This window comes from Dendrobates tinctorius, unplaced genomic scaffold (assembly GCF_039654945.1).
Source record: "Dendrobates tinctorius isolate UK_male_01 unplaced genomic scaffold, ASM3965494v1 ptg000303l, whole genome shotgun sequence".
Classification (NCBI taxonomy): domain Eukaryota; kingdom Metazoa; phylum Chordata; class Amphibia; order Anura; family Dendrobatidae; genus Dendrobates; species Dendrobates tinctorius.
This window is the reverse complement of record NW_027361970.1, coordinates 1,915,832-1,935,270: the sequence shown is the minus strand read 5'-3', so window position 1 is coordinate 1,935,270 and position 19,439 is coordinate 1,915,832. Positions and strand designations below refer to the sequence as shown.

General features: G+C 47.3%; 1 protein-coding gene across 1 annotated transcript in view; it reads left to right on the top strand.

The window, feature by feature from the left end:
* Window positions 1-19,439, top strand: part of TECTA (tectorin alpha) — a 244,087-nt gene that overhangs the window by 22,154 nt on the left and 202,494 nt on the right. The window contains exon 7 of the mRNA XM_073560719.1: window positions 9,811-10,381. Coding sequence (XP_073416820.1) covers window positions 9,811-10,381 — 571 coding nt within the window. The remainder of the gene's footprint in view (window positions 1-9,810; window positions 10,382-19,439) is intronic.

The following is a 19,439-nucleotide window of genomic DNA, read 5'->3' as shown; positions in this document are numbered from 1 at the left end:
CAGATGGTGAACCCACATCATGGATCTTCTTAGACGCTCTATTTCATCCAAATTTCACGGATAACCAAAACGCTCTGAACATCAGACAATGATAAAGGATAAAATGAGCTGAAAAAGCTAATAAAAAACAAAAAACACAGAATTAAAATCCAAATCCAGGGAAAATTTAGGAGAAAAGCATAAGGACTCCTACAAAAAGGGCGCAAAACTTAGTTGTTCGTTTAGACCAGATGGGCTCATGGTCCCCAGAATTGTGATCCAGCGACTTTCTAATTGTGCCAAAATAGGTTTCATGTCGCCACCTCTAATGCCACATCTCACTCGATCAATTCCAAATACCTTCAAATCTTTTGGATTACATTTATGATGCAACCTGAAATGAAGTGGGATGGTCTTTAAGGCAGAAATATCCTCTGCATCACTTGCCACCTGTATGTCTCTCACGTGAACCCGTAATTCACGTGAGGTAAGTCCCACGTAACATAAATTGCATGTACGCTAAACAGTCACCGCAGGGGTAGATGGCCCATTTTCGTTTTCCAGACCCAAAATGGTCTGGTGTCTTGGGCACATAATGACTTTGAACTAGGATATCTCTAAGATTCTTGCTCCTCCTAGCAGTCATGAGGGGAACATCAGAGAGGTATCTAGACAATGTGGGCTCAGTTTTTAAAATCGACCAATGACGATTCAAGATCTGTCTCATCATCCCCCATTCGTGATTGAAAGTAGAAATGAAGCTGATCTGGGAATCTTCCTTCCCATTTTATTTCTGATTGGCAAGCAAATCACACCTTTTAGAATTCCTGGCACGAGCATAACCCCGCTTTATGCTCCTTTTACTGTAGCCACGTGCCAGGAATCTTTCCCTTAGGTCCACAGCTTGTTTCTAGAATGTCTCCTCCGTAGTACAAATCCTCCTCATCCGTAAAAATTGTCCAATCGGAATTGCTCCGATTGTAGAGTTGGTATGGGATGATGAGGCATGGAGGAGCGCATTCACAGAAGTTTCTTTTCTGAATACATCAATATGTATGGAACCATCACTTTGGACCAGCAATTTGATATCAAGAAAAGGAATTGTCTGATGATGATAATTATATGTGAGCCTGATGTCGAGGCTGTTGCGATTCAAACCACGCATGAATTCATGAAGATGTTCAACTGAACCCTGCCAAATAAACAAAATGTCATCAATATATCGATACCACCCCAGAATCTGGGGAGCTGCCTGAGCACCATCCTGAAACAAACCCCTCTCCCAAAAACGCTCCTTTAGTACAAAATAGTCTAACTGTGTGAAAGCGGTCACAGAAACAATTATTATTATTATTATTTATTATTATAGCGCCATTTATTCCATGGCACTTTACATGTGAGGAGGGGTATTCATAATACATACAAGTACAGTAATCTTAAACAATTCAAGTCACGACTGGTACAGGATGAGAGAGGACCCTGCCCACGAGGGCTCACAATCTACAAGGAATGAGGATACAGTAGGCGAGGGTAGAGCTGGTCGTGCAGTGGTTTGGTGGATCGGTGGTTACTGCAGGTTGCAGGCTTGTTGGAAGAGGTAGGTCTTCAAGTTCTTTTTGAAGGTTTCCATGGTAGGCGAGGGTTTCATATGTTGTGGTATAGAGTTCCAGAGTAGGGGGTATGCGTGGGAAAAATCTTGCATGCGATTATGGGAAGAGGAGATAAGAGGGGAGTACAGGAGGAGATCTTGTGAGCATCGGAGGTTTCGTGCAGGTAAGTACCGGGAGACGAGGTCACAGATGTATGGAGGACGCAGGTTGTGGATGGCTTTGTATGTCATGGTTAGGGTTTTGAACTGGAGTCTTTGGCTAATGGGGAGCCAGTGCAGGGATTGACAGAGGGGAGAGGCCAGGGAATAGCGGGGGGACAGGTGGATTAGTGGGGCAGCAGAGTTTAGAATAGATTGGAGGTGTGCGAGAGTGTTAGAGGGGAGACCACGGAGCAGGAGGTTGCAGTAGTCAAGGCGGTAGATAATGAAGGCATGGCTAGGGTTTTTGTAGATTCTGGGTTGAGGAATGTACGGATCCATGAAATATTTTTGAGTTGAAATCGGCAGGAAGTGGAAAGGGCTTGGATATGTGGTTTGAAAGAGAGATCAGTGTCAAGGATAAGCCCAAGGCAGCGAGCTTGTGGGACTGGAGAGAGTGGGCAGCCATTTACTTTAATGGATAGGTCCGTTGGGGGGGCACATGAGATGGGGGAAAGATGATTAATTCTGTTTTGTCCATTTTAAGTTTTAGAAATCTAGAGGAGAAGAAGGATGAAATAGCAGACAGACATTGAGGGATTCTGTTTAGTACGGAGGTGATATCTTGTCCAGAGATGTAGATCTGTGTGTCATCAGCATAGAGGTGATACTGAAAGCCATGAGATTCTATGAGCTGTCCGAGGCCAAAGGTGTAAATGGAGAAGAGCAGGGGCCCTAGAGCTGAACCTTGTGGGACTCCGAAGGATAGGGGGCGCGGTGAGGAGGTGGTGTGCAAGTGCGAGGCGCTGAATGTCCGGTCTGTTAGGTATGACACAATCCAAGATAGTGTAGTAAAAGGGAATGATCCACTTTGTCAAAGGCAGAGGACAGGTCCAGGAGGAGGAGGACAGAGTAGTGTCGCTTGGCCTTGGCGGCTAGTAGGTCATTGGTGACCTTAGTTAGGGCAGTTTCAGTGGAGTGGTGTGGCCGGAAGCCTGATTGTAATCTGTCAAGGAGGGAGCAAGAAGAGAGGTGGGAGGACAGTTCAAGATGGACATGTTGTTCCAGTAGTTTTTAGGCATAGGGGAGAAGTGATATATGGCAATAGCTAGATACAGAGGATGGATCAAGAGAGAGCTTTTTGAGGATAGGTGTGATTGAGGCATGTTTAAAGCTTGAGGGGAAAACACCAGTTGTTAGTGATAGGTTGAAGAGGTGGGTTAGTGTTGGGATGAAGACTGTGGTGAGGTTTGGGATGAAGTGGGATGGGATCGGGTCAAGTGCACGGGTAGTGAGATGTGATCTTGAGAGTAGAGTGGAGTCGATCTTCTGTAATGGTGGAGAAGTTGGTTTTGGTAGAGGAGGGCAGGGCAGTTAGGAGGAAGGGCACTGGGGATTGTTGACCAAAACAATCCCCAGTGCCCTTGAGAGGGGCAACCCATGTTTGAGAGGGGCAACCCAGTAGCGTAGCTACCAGGGGGGCAGGGGGGGCGGTGGCCCCGGGCTCCGCGCTTTGAGGGGGCCCACCGGAGCTACACTACTGTAACTGTATGGGTGTGCACAGCGCGCCCATACAGTTACATTCTGTGGCAGAGCAGGGAGAATCGATCTCCCTACTCTGCCGCCCAGCCGCTATGGGCCCTTGAGAAAGCGGTGGGGGGCCCCGGTGCCAGCAGTGGGCCCCCCACCTCTCAGCCAGCAATGTCGTCCTGGGCTATTCTGTGCGCACAGGACCTGTGATGAGATCACAGGAGGGGCTGAGTCAGGGGTTACATGATCAGGGGCTTCCGTGGCTGCGAGACTTTGCTGTGCTGGTTGTCATGGTGCTGGATGAGGTGAAGTAAGTTTGTGTGGGGTCAGGAGGGGTTTACAGGGTGGATGTAGCAGAGCTGTGTGTGTATGAGGTGTACAGAGCGGAGCCGTGTGTGTAGAAGGTGTACGGAGCAGAGATATGCATGTATGAGGTGTACAAAGGAGCGGAGCCGTGTGTGTATAGTGTGTGCGGAGCCGTTTGTGTATGGAGCGGAGCCGTGTGTGTACGGGGTGTATGGAGCAGAGCTGTGTGTTTACGAGGTGTACGGCGCAGAGCCATGTGTGTGCGGGGTGTATGGAGCAGAGCCGTGTGTGTACGGGGTGTACGGCGCAGAGCCATGTGTGTGCGGGGTGTACGGAGCGAAGCCGTGTGTGCAAGGTGCACGGAGTGGAGCCGTATGTGTATGAGCTGTATGGAGCGGAGCCGAGTGTGTACGGGGTGTGCGGAGCAGAGCCGTGTATGTACAAGGTGTACAGAGCGGAGCCGGGTGTGTACAGCGTGTACGGAGCAGAGCCGCATGTGTACAAGTGCACGGAGCGGAGCCAGGTGTGTGCAGAGTGGAGCCATGTGTGTACAAGGTGTACGGAGCAGAGCCGCGTATGTACAGTGTGTACGGAGCAGAGCCACGTGTGTACAGCATGTACGGAGCAGAGCCGCGTGTGTACGGGGTGTATGGAGCAGAGCCGCCACATGTGTACAAGGTGCACGGCATGAAGCCAGGTGTGTACAAGGTGTACGGAGCGGAGCCAGGTGTGTACAAGGTGTACGGAGTGGAGCCAGGTGTATACAAGGTGTACGGAGCAGAGGCGCGCGTGTACAGTGTGTACATAGAAGAGGTGCGTGTGTACAACGTGTACGTAGCAGAGCTGCATGTGTGCAAGGTGTACGGAACAGAGCTGCGTGTGTACAAGGTGTACGGAGCGGAGCCATGTTTGTATAGGGGGTGCGGAGCAGAGCCGTGTGTGTATAGAGGATATCAGGTGCAATAATAGGGACACATACGGCAGTAGCGGCTCAGCATTGGGGGATCAGGTGCAGTAATAGGGACACATACGGCAACAGAGGCACAGTATTGGGGTATCAAGTGCAGTAATAGGGACACATATGGCAGCAGCGACTCAGTATTGGGGTATCAGGTGCAGTAATAGGGACACATACGGCAGCAGCGGCTCAGCATTGGGGTATCAGGTGCAGTAATAGGGACACATACGGCAGCAGAGGCTCAGTATTGGGGTATCAAGTGCAGTAATAGGGACACATACGGCAGCAGCGGCTCAGTATTGGGGTATCAGGTGCAGTAATAGGGACACATACGGCAGAGGCTCAGTATTGGGGTATCACGTGCAGTAATAGGGACACATATGGCAGCAGAGGCTCAGCATTGGGGTATCAGGTGCAGTAATAGGGGAACAAACAGCAGCAGCGGCTCAGTATTGGGGTATCAGGTGCAGTAATAGGGATACATACAGCAGAGGCTCAGTATTGGGGTATCAGGAGCAGTAATTGGGACACATACGGCAGAGGCTCAGTACTGGGGTATCAGGTGTAGTAATAGGGACACATACGGCAGCAGCGGCTCAGCATTGGGGTATCAGGTGCAGTAATAGGGACACATACGGCAGCAGCGGCTCAGTATTGGGGTATCAGGTGCAGTAATAGGGTCACATATGGCAGCAGTGGCTCAGTATTGGGGTATCAGGTGCAGTAATAGGGACACATACGGGGCAGCAGCGGCTCATCATTGGGGTATCAGGTGCAGTAATAGGGACACATACGGGGCAGCAGCGGCTCAGCATTGGGGTATCAGGTGCAGTAATAGGGACACATACAGCAGCAGTAGCTCAGTATTGGGGTATCAGGTGCAGTAATAGGGACACATACGGCAGCAGCGGCTCCTCATTGGGGTATCAGGTGCAGTAATAGGGACACATACAGCAGCAGCAGCTCAGCATTGGGGTATCAGGTGCAGTAATAGGGACACATATGGTAGCAGCGGCTCAGCATTGGGGTATCAGGTGCAGTAATAGGGACACATACGGCAGCAGCGGCTCCTCATTGGGGTATCAGGTGCAGTAATAGGGACACATACAGCAGCAGCAGCTCAGCATTGGGGTATCAGGTGCAGTAATAGGGACACATACGGAAGCAGCGGCTCAGCATTGGGGTATCAGGTGCAGTAATAAGGACACATACTGCAGCAGCGGCTCAGCACTGGGGTATCAGGTGCAGTAATAGGGACACATACGGCAGCAGTGGCTCAGCATTGGGGTATCAGCAGGATGAGGGGTTTGTGCAGGTTGGGGATAGACGGTGATGGGGCTGGAATATGAGAAGTGAAACGTGTCGTTGTTGTATTCTCTGTAGCAGATGGAAAAGACATGAAAAGTGAACGATTCCATAGAAAGAACATCAGCTGTAAGACACCATCTATACCTGTGCAGTAATCACATATGTTTTGTAGGACTGGTATTTACCACTGACCATATGGTGGTAATATCCATGTTGGTCTTTATATAGGGATTATTTTCAGTAACAGTGCAGTCATCTCCTACATCCACTATTAGGGGGCGTCACCGAGTTGTAATCAAAGTTACCTAGTGTAATGTAAAATGTCTATAAAGTATGATGTTTTCTGTAACCTTCAAGAAATCTCCCATTTCACTCTGATGAGAAAGTGGCCTGTCACATAGCTGCAGCATCCTCCTTACCTTCCCCCTCTGCCTGCTGGAAACCTGATACCGGGCATTTCCTCTCGAAGCTTTCTCCTCCCCCTCCCCAGCACAGAAAAAGGAAAGAGATCTCTTTGTTCTGGCCCACGAGGCTGGAGGTCAGTATATGGGAAGTATTAAAACAAGTCCTATTGCAAAGACCATACACCTCAGAGATATTATAACCATATCACTGCGTAGGCAACAAATCCAGCTTTTATAACCTCTTCTTTTCATGATTCTAACCTCTCCAGAAACTGAGATATGGATTGCTCCCAAATGGAGTGTCCTAATGATAGCAAGCGTGATGCTTTCTTGTTTGGTTCGATGAACTACAACCAATGATACCATATATGTGTTTGTGCGAGCTTCCCTCGTGAAGATATGGTTATTATAAAGTTTTAGTAAAATTTCAACTTAGAGAAAGGTGGGTTGAACCTCTCCAGACCACCCATTTCGTGAGGTCACAGACCCTAGGCTATAAGGTATTCCCTACCAAATTCCAGTCAGTTGGAGCTGGAGTTCTGATGCTGAACAGACCTACCCCATGTCTTGGGATGTTTGGTTGCGGCCCATCCCCCAGCCACATGGTCTGCCTAATACCACCTAAGCACATGTAAGTGTTTCTCTTCCTTTTAATCCTTGTTGTTTTCATATATTTGTATTGTACATATTTAATGTCTCAACTTTATAGCAACTTTTATGTATGTAATCACTGCCCTATTGGGAATAAATAATAAAATCTATTAGCTCTGTCTCCATGCTCTAAGAAACGAACTATGCGCCTTTTTTTAGATAATTACGCTACTGATCGGGTTGGCTTTGAACCCCTCCATTAAGTCTATAATTTAAGTGGAGAAACCAGGAGCTGGTGGCAGCGTGGTGTGTGTGGTTGCTTAGGCTGGTTGGCAGTCCGGAAGGGTCTTATATTGCTGAATGAGGGGCTGCGGCCACAGCATTGCTAATTCCCTCACTGCAGTATCCTAATTGCCCGTGCCCAACAAGCAGCCCATCCGGCGACTAATTATCCTATGTGCAGTTCCCTGACTGACCTGAGGGTAAGGGGGGCGCCGGAGAGCTGCGAGTTCCTAAGTGGAACTGAGAAAGTGGGATATACATAAATCCCCGCAGTTCTTGGAAAATTGTTAGCAGTGGTGGGGCATCCAAAATACCCCCCTGCGGTAAATTGTTAGAGCGAGATTAGCTTGCTGTATATTTTTGTCACCTGGTGTCAGTGGTGGGATAACTAAGATAAGCCCCCACTGTGCCTGTGATAGCCGTGTGCCGGCAGTGTGTTGCATCTCTCCGTCCGCTGACCTACTGGTGCCAGTGGTGGGATCGTGAAGTTTTGGTGTCACCGGCCGCACCATTTGTCACAATTTGGTGGCAGTGGCGTGCCTCCTGCTTGCGTTCCTCACACCTAGTTAGGGGCCCACTCAGAAGTTTCGCCCCCCTGAACCAAAACCCTAGCTACGCCTCTGGGGCGACCGATTCCAAACCTACAGCTATTGTGGTGTTATATAGAGCGGCAGCGGCATCTGCACTTATGTCTGTAAGAGGGAGGAGGGATTCAGACAATGAGTGTAGATCGAGGTGTTGAAGATTTCTGTGAGTGTGTGCAAGTTTTTGAGGTGGGGATTGTGGACCTGAGGAGGAGAGGGAAGAGAATGTAAGTAGGATGTGGTCAGAGAGAGGAAGAGGTTAGTTAGAGAAGCTAGATAGGGAGCAGAGGCGGGTGAAGATGAGGTCTAGTGTGTGGACATCTTTTTGAGTGGCTGCAGAAGACCATTGAATGAGGCCGAAGGAGGAAGTGAGAGATAGAAGTTTAGTGGCAGCTGAGAGGGAAGTGTCAATGGGGATGTTGAAGTCGCCCAAGATGATAGTGGGGATATCAGTGGAAAGGAAATGAAGTAGCCAGGTGGTGAAGTGGTTAAAGAAGGTGGTGGCTGGCCCTGTAGGGTGGTATATGACAGCTAGTTGGAGGTTGGAGGGGGAGTGCACCTCAAAGAAAGGAAGGGTAACAGAGGGTGGCAGTGGGATTGGGGTGAAGGAGCAGTTATCTGACAGGAGAAAACCAACTCCTCCACCATGCTTGCTGCTGGGGCGGGGTGTGTGGGAAAGGTGGAATCCACCATACGAGAGTGCAGGAGAGGCTGTGTCAGAGGGGGTGAGCCAGATTTCGGTGATGGTGAGGAAGGAAATTTTGTTAGTAATAAAAAGATCATGGATGAAGGAAAGTTTGTTGCAGACAGAGCGAGCGTTCCACAGAGCTCCTGTTAGTGGGACTGGGGAAGCTGGGGCCGGGCGAATGTGTATAAGGTTGGAGTGGTTACGCAAAGTTGTGATTGGGCATGGATGGGAGGTAGAAATGACTGTAGGAATGTGGTGAGGAGAACCAGGATTTGGAGAGATATTGCCGGCAGTGAGGAGGAGCAGAGACAGTGTTAGCAGGTGGGAGAAGGAGGGGGCATGTGGGGGCTGTCTGTGTTGGAGACAGAGGATTGTATGATGAGGAACAGATCTGAGGAAGAGGAGAGATGGATTGGAAGGATTGAAGAAGAGATGAACAGTTCCTTGCTTGGTGTAGGGATTAGTGGGGTTATCAGAAAGTGAAGGATTATAGGGGTCAGAGTGGAAACAAACAGAAACATTGTTTACAGTGACTCTTTCCAGTTACCTTCTGTTCCCTTCTGGTTCAATTCTGGATTAATTCATATATTCATATCATCTCAATCAGAGTTTCTGAAGGAACGCTCTAGAAGGCGAAACTTTATCCCTTAGGACACATTCACATGTTCAGTATTTAGTGAATATTTCACATCGGTATAAGGAAGCCAACACCAGGAGTGGGTGATAAATACAGAAGTGGTGATGTGTTTCTATTATACTTTTCCTCTGATTGTTCCACTCCTGATTTTGGCTTACAAATACTGATGTAAAATACTGACTAAATACTGAAAGTGTGAAGGTGGCCTTAGATACCCTGTCAGAGGATTCTAGTATAGCCACATCAGATTTCTTGCTTTGCACTGTTGAGTTGAAAACACCCCAAAACACATGTCTGCAAATGAAGCTTCTGGTTTGGCTTCTTATCCTAAGTCATAAATAAAGGCTCATTAAAGGGTTGTTATTGACTTTTAGGATTGCTACATCCAATAAGGGGCGCTAGAGTTCAAGTCCTCTTTTTCCCTGGCTATGTGTATATTTAGGCAGTATATTTATGCAATACTATTGTATTACTAAAGAAACATAGATTAAGTACTAATTTCTAATTATAAAGAAATGGCACTGCACATTTTTTTCAAGGTTAAACAACAAAGCTGGCAAAATATTCACAGAGAAAGAGGAATATTAATGTAGTCAATGTGAAAACTTCAATATTTCAAGATTTCTTTAATGTTCATTTATGTTTCTTTTATGTTTTATGCTCACATAAAAATACCACCATTTAAAAAATATTTTTGCTGTAAAATTTGCTTTGAGCAATATGTAGTTTTCCGATTACAGAGTCGTTTGGATGCAATCACTTTTTTTAATCTGATACTGTACTTTTCTTTTTGCAGGTAAACGATTTGATATTTTCTCTTCCAGTAATTCTGGAATTTGGAGCAATTAAAATTTATCAAAGTGGCTTATCGACAGCTGTGGAGACTGATTTTGGTTTATTAGTAATTTATGATGGTGAACACTATGCCTCTATATCAGTCCCAGGAACTTACATCAACTCTACTTGTGGAATGTGTGGAAACTACAACAAAAATCCAGAGGATGATACTCTTCGCTCAGATGGAAGACTGGCGGTCTCTGTGATAGATCTAGGAGAGAGTTGGAGAGTCTACCACCCAGACTGGAAATGTTCTTCTGGCTGTGTAGATAACTGTAGCTCATGTGACACAGCAATGGAATCGCTTTACTTTACCTCAGAATATTGTGGATTTATAAACCTTACAGGGAGTCCTCTTTGGGATTGTGGCACTGTGCTGGACCCCACCGCCTTTGTTCATAGCTGTGTTTATGACCTTTGTGGCGCCAGGGATAATGGCACCAGCCTTTGCCAGGCTATTCAAGCTTACGCTCTTGTGTGTCAAGCCCTGGGAATTACAGTAGGTGACTGGAGAACTCCAACTGGATGTGGTAAGAACAATTTTATTCTTTGACACCAAAAATCAATTGTCTATATTTTTATTTATGAAAACTTCTCTCGAGGTACATCTTCACCACTCAGCTCCTCTGCTTGAGGTGTGGTACACATGTCTCAGGCATCCTGTTATAATCAATAATGTTAAATAAACCACCACTCACATAGGGATGGAAAATGTTATACCTGTTTTCTTCCCTTGAGGCCTCATTTTAAGGTGCAGTCAGACGGCCGTATTACACGCGCAAAAATCAAATCGCATCGCAATCCTCTGACTGGCCGTCGGCTCTCCTGACCTGAGCTTGACAGCATGCATTTGTATGCAGCTGTCACACTCAAACAGGAAAGCCGACAGCCAGTCCGAGGATTGCGATGCAATGCTCATGTGAGTAATATGGCCATCTGAGCGCACTCTTAATCCCCAGATTTCATCCTGCTTATTATTCCTTTTCGCCAGCGGTTTCAAACTCTGCCAGGTAAATGGGCTGCACATGAAAAAGACCTTGGAATTTGTTATACCATTTTTTTTTATACAACTTTTTGATCACTTTTTATTTCATTTGTTTGTGTGTTCACATCATGAGAAAGCTACATTTGATTGTGTTTTTTATTTATTTTTACCCAGTGTTCATTGTATGTAGTTACGGTACAGTTTTATATGACAATACCAAATGTGTACTTTTTATTTACTTTCTTTTTTTTTCCTAAAAATAGTGTTTTATTGGTGATTTTTTTTCATACTTTATTTAAATTTTTCTTTACAATGTTTACATTTTTTTTCCTTTTTTTTCCTTCATCCCTATATGTGACTTTTACTTGTCTAACTGCTGATCTATTAGACGCAGCATATTGCAGGGCCTTATAGCTGGATGACTTGAAGAACCTTGGATTGATGGCAACTACCAACACTCCTTGATCGCGGGTTATTAAATAACCATCTAGATATTGCTGTCACTGTTGACAGCGGTATATAAGGAATTAAATGGAGCACGATTTCAGCTGTGATATACAGCTGACTCCCGCTAATGATGATGTCGGCTCTGCTTGTGAGTCGTGCCATTATCATGTGATATGTGTACAGTGGTTTGTGGGTAGTCTCCTCCCGTTTCACCTTACATGTACAGCAGATATTAGGAAGGGAATTGACGTACGACCACCAATCCAACAGTGCTGGGAAGAGATGCCTCCGCTCTGAAAAATTGTGCTATGGCACAACACTGTGCTCTGACATCAAGTCATTAAGTGGTGCTTCCATGCAACTCCTTGGGCCTGGTGTATGCTGTCCCCAGGATGTCTCGGGAACTCCGATGCCCCATTTATGTGCTCTGCTATAAATCCCATGATCCAGTAATATCTTGGCTTGCTGTGGGGACACTGTGATTTTCCTCCTTTTATGTTCCCTACAAGAAGCTAATATAAGTATACAGTCCAGTCGCTCATCATTTACATTAAACCACTTACTATGGATCAACGCTGTGGGAGGATAGATTGAAGTTGATATTTTTGTGTTATCTTTCATCATTATTAACTATACTACTTTTATGTTGATGTAGAACAAAGCAAAGCACTACAATTTTAATATGGTTTTGTGACATAATGGCAAAGTATGAACCGACCCTTTCTCTCTGTTTCTAGCAATTGCAAATATTTTCTTCTTCTGAAACATTTTGCGTCTTGTAAGCACTTTTTCTTTATTACTTCTTCTACAAATTTCTCTTTTTTCATGAGCTGACTGGCAATGGAATAGACTGAGGGAAGCTCCTCCTATCCTTTCAATCTCAGACTGAAATGAAGACTCCAGATTTTAAGTAGGACTCAGTGGAATTGCTGGAATTAAACAGGTTACGTTAAACAGCCACAACACAGCTTCCTATTACAGCTGTCACCCACAATGGGGACATTCATTGGTTTCCAGGTGGTTTGAAATACCAGCGCCTTTCCTCGCTGAATTCCCACATATGTATGGGCTATAAAATATTCTTGGGATTTATAATTCTGAGAAAACTGAAACAAAAAAGTTTACGCAAAATAAAATTATAGGATTTATAGAAATGCATAAAACAAATGCCTAAGGCAAGGGCACCGTGATACGAAGACTTAGTCAAGTATTGTGACCAAAAACATTTTTTCAGCTAAGAACCTGCAAACAAAAATCCAACAGTAGATTTGAGCGAAACGGGTCGAACAATTTCAAAAGTCGCCGACTTTTGGCAAAGTCGGGTTTCATGAAACGAAACCCGACCCTAGGATGAGGTCGGCCACGAGGTCGGCGACTTACGCGCCAAAGTCGCGTTTCAAACGTTTGTTTAGCGCTCTTTTTCAGTCAATCAGGATCCACGGACACTGTGGGCAACGTGATGACATAGGCAGGGGTCGCCACCATCTTTCAGAAGGGCATGCAAGTGATTGGCTTGCTTTGGTGGGCGTCACAGGGGTTATAAAAGGGCGTGCACGCCGACCGCCATCTTACTTCTGCCGATCTTAGCATAGGGAGAGGTTGCTGATTCTGTAGGGAGAGCGCTAGGCAGGGAAGAAGACAAAAAAACTGCTTCTGCTGCTAGCGATTTTGCCTGTGCAACACACCAGTCACTGTGTGTGCAGTGCAAGGGGAGGCTATATTGTGGTAGATCAGCGGTGTTGGTTGTTAGGCTGCCTTCTAAGGCTTCCTGACAGCTGCATTGCTGTTTCCCCACTGCTCTGCAAACTGCTTTTTTAAAAGCAATTCCAATTTTTTTTTTGTCCTGCTAAAGCGTGCATTTATTCACACCATACAGCGGTGTACGCTCCTCACACAGTACCGTGTAACGGCTGTTATCACAGCCACAGTGAAGCTATCTGTGTGTCACTGTGGAAGGATAAGTGGAGGACTTGTTCCGTTCTTACAGACCTACACTCTAGGGAGATTCCTATTCTGCCCAATTCTACAATTCACTTTTTTCACACCTGTGCCATCGAGCCTGTGACATAGCGCTCTGATATTCAGTGGGCCTCACACAATCCAAAAGTGTCCAGTGTCCACAAGTGTCTGCAGAAATTTAAAATCTCCCTTATCCTGTAGTCACTTTTTTCACACCTGTGCCATCGAGCCTGTGACATAGCGCTGTGATATTCAGTGGGCCTCACACAATCCAAGTGTCCAGTGTCCACAAGTGTCTGCAGAAATTCAAAATCTCCCTTATCCTGTAGTCACTTTTTTCACACCTGTGCCATCGAGCCTGTGACATAGCGCTGTGATATTCAGTGGGCCTCACACAATCCAAGTGTCCAGTGTCCACAAGTGTCTGCAGAAATTCAAAATCTCCCAGAAATTCAAAATCTCCCTTATCCTGTAGTCACTTTTTTCACACCTGTGCCATCGAGCCTGTGACATAGCGCTGTGATATTCAGTAGGCCTCACACAATCCAAGTGTCCAGTGTCCACAAGTGTCTGCAGAAAATCAAAATCTCCCTTATCCTGTAGTCACTTTTTTCACACCTGTGCCATCGAGCCTGTGACATAGCACTGTGATATTCAGTGGGCCTCACACAATCCAAGTGTCCAGTGTCCACAAGTGTCTGCAGAAATTCAAAATCTCCCTTATCCTGTAGTCACTTTTTTCACACCTGTGCCATCGAGCCTGTGACATAGCGCTGTGATATTCAGTGGGCCTCACACAATCCAAGTGTCCAGTGTCCACAAGTGTCTGCAGAAATTCAAAATCTCCCTTATCCTGTAGTCACTTTTTTCACACCTGTGCCATTGAGCCTGTGACATAGCACTATGATATTCAGTGGGCCTCACACAATCCAAGTGTCCAGTGTCCACAAGTGTCTGCAGAAATTCAAAATCTCCCTTATCCTGTAGTCACTTTTTTCACACCTGCTGCATCGAGCCTGTGACATAGCGCTGTGATATTCAGTGGGCCTCACACAATCCAAGTGTCCAGTGTCCACAAGTGTCTGCAGAAAATCTAAATCTCCCTTATCCTGTAGTCACTTTTTTCACACCTGTGCCATCAAGCCTGTGACATAGCGCTGTGATATTCAGTGGGCCTCACACAATCCAAGTGTCCAGTGTCCACAAGTGTCTGCAGAAATTCAAAATCTCCCAGAAATTCAAAATCTCCCTTATCCTGTAGTCACTTTTTTCACACCTGAGCCATCGAGCCTGTGACATAGCGCTGTGATATTCAGTGGGCCTCACACAATCCAAGTGTCCAGTGTCCACAAGTGTCTGCAGAAAATCTAAATCTCCCCTGTCCTATAGACACCTTGTACCTTGTTTTACATTACTATATAGTTTGTAGGATTTTGTCTACATTTCTACCAAAAATGAGGAAGGCTGGTGGAAGAGGCCGTGGAATTGGGCGGGGGTTGGCAGCTGGTAATTATGGTGTTGGTGGTGGATCTGATGGTAGTGGCAAAAGCAAAATAGGACCGAATGCAGGAGGTGTTGAGCCTGCGTCATCGTCTGGCTCCATAAGGCTTCGAAGGCTTAGTTTTCTAGGAGTTGGCAAACCACTTTTAACGCCAGAGCATCAGGAAAAAGTTTTGTCTTACATTGCTGACTCAGCCTCCAGCTCTATCGCCTCCTCTTCTGAAGTTGTAAAAAGTAAAAGCACTGTGTTGTCATTGGAGGCTCATGTTCATGAACCACACCTTTCCTTGTGTCCTTCACCACAACCAAGATTGAAGGATGACGCAGGCCATGCTACTGATTACTCCATGGAGCTGTTTTCACATACCATGCCTGGATTATCAAGTGAAATGGTGAATTACCCAGGCCAAGATGAATCTGACATGGAGTGCACTGATGCACAGCCGCTGATAGATGATTCTGCTGGTACATTCACTCAGAGCACTACATTGTCCTCGCAGTGTACAGAGCCAGATTCTGACCCTGATGAGACTCAGGTGCCCCTTCCCGCACACTATACCACCATACACGGTGACACAGAGGAAGGTGCACATGACATTGAAGAGGAGGTGATGGATGACCCAGTTGTTGACCCAGATTGGCATCCATTGGGGGAAAAGGGTGCTGCTTCCAATAGCTCAGATGAGGAGGAGCATCCACAGCAGACATCGACATCGCAACAGCTGTTATCTGGCAGGCCCGGAGCACTCCAAAGACAGGTTCCAAAAATCAAAAGAGTTGCTGGACAGCTTGTCCAGAGGGTCAAAACATCACAGCGTGCTAGCCCGCAAAATGTCTGCCAAAGTAGGAAGAGTGCAGTGTGGCACTTTTTTGAACAAAATCCTCATGATCAGGCCAAGGTTATCTGTAAGAAGTGCGCAAAGACCTTTAGCCGAGGGAAAAATCTGAAAAATTTGAATACCAGTTGCATGCTTAGACATTTAACCAGCATGCACTTGCAAGCGTGGACACAACACCAAACCTCAAGTGCCACATGTGCAACTGATCACAAAGAAGGTAGTCAGCAACGCTACATTGTTTCCCCCACTGTAAGCCCACCGGTTAGCACAGCAGCAAATGTTGAGGTGTCGTTGCAAGGCCACAGCAGTCAGGGAATCCCACTGTTATATCAACGAAATACTGAATCTAGGCCATCAGAAAGAACACCAACTCCATCACCATCATCAACCCTCTCTCAGTCCGCCCTGTCCACCGCTACTTCCACCATATGCAGCTCTCAAGTCCAGCTCACCCTCCCAGACACTATGAGTAGGTCAAGAAAGTACTCAGTCTCTCATCCGCGTACACTGGGTTTGAACGCCCACATTGCCAAACTAATCTTGTTTGAGATGATGCCCTATCGGTTGGTGGAAAGAGCAGCTTTCCGCGAACTCATGGCCTATGCAGTACCACGCTATGACCTACCCAGTCGCCACTTCTTCTCTCGCAAAGCCATCCCAGCCCTCCACCATCATGTGAAAGACCGCATTGTCCATGCACTCAAGCAGTCAGTGAGTGGAAAGGTGCACCTCACAACTGATGCATGGTCCAGTCGGCATGGCCAGGGCCGTTACGTGTCCATCACTGCGCACTGGGTTAATGTGGTGGATGCAGGGTCCACAGGGGACAGAGGTGGTGGGACAGTGCTGCCTAGCCCACGGTATAGGAAACAGTTGGCTGTAGGCGTTCCACCCTCCTCCTCCTCCTCCTCCAGAAGCGAAAGCTCGTCCACAGAGCGCAGTCGTACGAGCACTCCATCTGCAGCTGCCACTGTTGCACACGAGGTGTCCCCCTATCGAGCAGCTAGTGGAAAGCGTCAGCAGGCTGTGTTGCAGATGATGTGTTTGGGCGACAGACACACCGCCGAGGTGCTGGCCGAGTACTTGAAGCGACAACTGAGTCATGGCTGGGCAGTGTACATCTTGAGGCAGGCAAGGTAGTTAGTGATAACGGCCGTAATTTTGTGGCAGCCATAGCCCTTTTAAAACTCAGCCACATACCTTGCTTGGCTCACACCTTGAACCTGGTGGTGCAGTGCTTCCTCAAAAATTATCCGGAGTTAACAGCCCTGCTCCATAAGGTGCGAAGACTGTGCGCGCACATCCGCCGGTCGCCTGTACACTCCGTTCGTATGCAGAAGCTGCAGCGATTGCTCCACCTTCCCAACCACCGCCTCATTATCGACATTGCAACAAGGTGGAACTCCACCCTGCACATGGTGAAGCGGCTGTGCGAGCAGAGGCAGGCCATAATGCATTTGTGGGAGGATACACGGCCAGGCACTTTGAGAGCAGACATGGAGTTGACAGGTGTGCAGTGGTCGAAGCTGAAAGACCTCTGTAAAGTCCTTCAGTGTTTTGAGGAATGCACTTGGCTGGTAAGCGCAGACGACGCCATCCTAAGCATGAGCATCCCACTTATGCGTCTGCTCATGCAAACTATGACACACCTTAAGGAGCAGGCGTCTGCAGCCAATGTTGACGAGGAGGAAGAGGTGGAGGGAATCCTTGATGACATTCAGCCATTGTCTGCTCATGGACCTCTCCTGGACGAGTTGGAGGAAGAAGAGGAGGAGGAGGATGATGATGGGGATGATTACTTAGGGGAGGAGGATGCATCTCGTGGGGCAAGTGAAAATGTTGGCGTGGCAACGTCTGGTACAGGGTTTGTGCGTGACTGGAGGGATGTGGATTTGCCAGAAAGTGCTCCTCCAACCAGCACTCGCAGTGCATCATTGACACCGGGAACATTGGCCCACATGTCAGATTATGCCTTGCGGATCCTAAAAAGGGACCCCCGCATTGCCAAAATGATGAACGATGATGACTACTGGTTGGCCAGCATCCTGGATCCACGCTATAAAGGCAAATTACAAAACATCATGCCACAGGAGAACCTTGACCTAATATTGGCTAATAAACAAGCAACTCTGGTAAATCGGTTGCTTGAGGCATTCCCAGCACACAGCAGCGGTGATGGTTCTCACACGAGCCGTACGGGCCGGGGGCAGCTTGGCAGAGGTGTTCATGGTGCACACAGCAGAAGTGGCGTTGGAGACAGGGGTTTCATGACAATGTTGTGGACTGATTTTTCAAGTACCGCTCACACAACTGGTAATACAGCATCGATGGAAAGTGACAGGAGACAGCAGTTGTCAACTATGGTTACAAACTACTTTTCCTCCCATATCGATGTTCTCCCACACAGGTCATTCCCCTTTGACTATTGGGCTGCTAAACTGGACACCTGGCCTGAATTGGCCCAATATGCCTTACAGGAGCTCGCTTGCCCAGCTGCAAGTGTGCTATCGGAAAGAGTCTTCAGTGCAGCTGGATCAATCCTGACAGAAAAAAGGACCCGTCTGTCAACCCAAAATGTGGATGATCTAACCTTCATTAAAATGAACCATGCATGGGTTTCCAAGGATTTTGTCCCACCTTCCCCTGATGACACATAGGGTGACAGAAAAATGGCTTGCTTTGGTCCACCTCTTCCTGGGACTTGACCTATTTTGCCTTTTGCATCAGCTGAATGTCCAACATCAACATATGCCACTTTCTAAAACTCCCTAACTGTGCTGCCTCCCCCCCCCCCATGGCCGGGGTCACCACCTAGCGCACGACACCGTGCGAGTGCCGTTGCCCTGGACAGGTGGGTAGGCCGACTCTTGGGCGCGGGCACTGGCACAGGGTCCCTCATAGTGCAAACAAGTGTCTCTGACGGTGGTGGTGCACACCCGCCGTCAGACACACCCCCGTACTATGAGGGGCCCAGTGCCAGTACCGACGCCCACGAGTGGGCCCCCCTTGCTTGGGCAGGGCCCCAGCATTTGCAATCTTTACCTCTCCCTGCTCCTCCGCTGTGTAGTCTGGGCCGTCAAATCCATACTGTGCCTGACACCGTCTGAGCCTGCCTCCTGATGTATAGACATATCTTTTGAATGTGTACGCTATCCATACATGTTATCCGGGGATAAGGTACCCTTTCTCACCTTTGTGCAATCACTTGCAAGCCATACTGGGCCTTACACCGTCTGAGCCTGCCTCCTGATGTATAGACATATCTTTTGAATGTGTACGCTATCCATACATGTTATCCGGGGATACGGTACCCTTTCTCACCTTTGTGCAATCACGTGCAAGCCATACTGGGCCTAACACCATCTGAGCCTGCCTCCTGATGTATAGACATATCTTTTGAATGTGTACGCTATCCATACATGTTATCCGGGGATACGGTACCTTTCTCACCTTTGTGCAATCACTTGCAAGCCATACTGGGCCTTACACCATCTGAGCCTGCCTCCTGATGTATAGACATATCTTTTGAATGTGTACGCTATCCATACATGTTATCCGGGGATACGGTACCCTTTCTCACCTTTGTGCAATCACGTGCAAGCCATACTGGGCCTAACACCGTCTGAGCCTGCCTCCTGATATATAGACATATCTTTTGAATGTGTACGCTATCCATACATGTTATCCGGGGATACGGTACCCTTTCTCACCTTTGTGCAATCACTTGCAAGCCATACTGGGCCTTACACCGTCTGAGCCTGCCTCCTGATGTATAGACATATCTTTTGAATGTGTACGCTATCCATACATGTTATCCGGGGATACGGTACCCTTTCTCACCTTTGTGCAATCACTTGC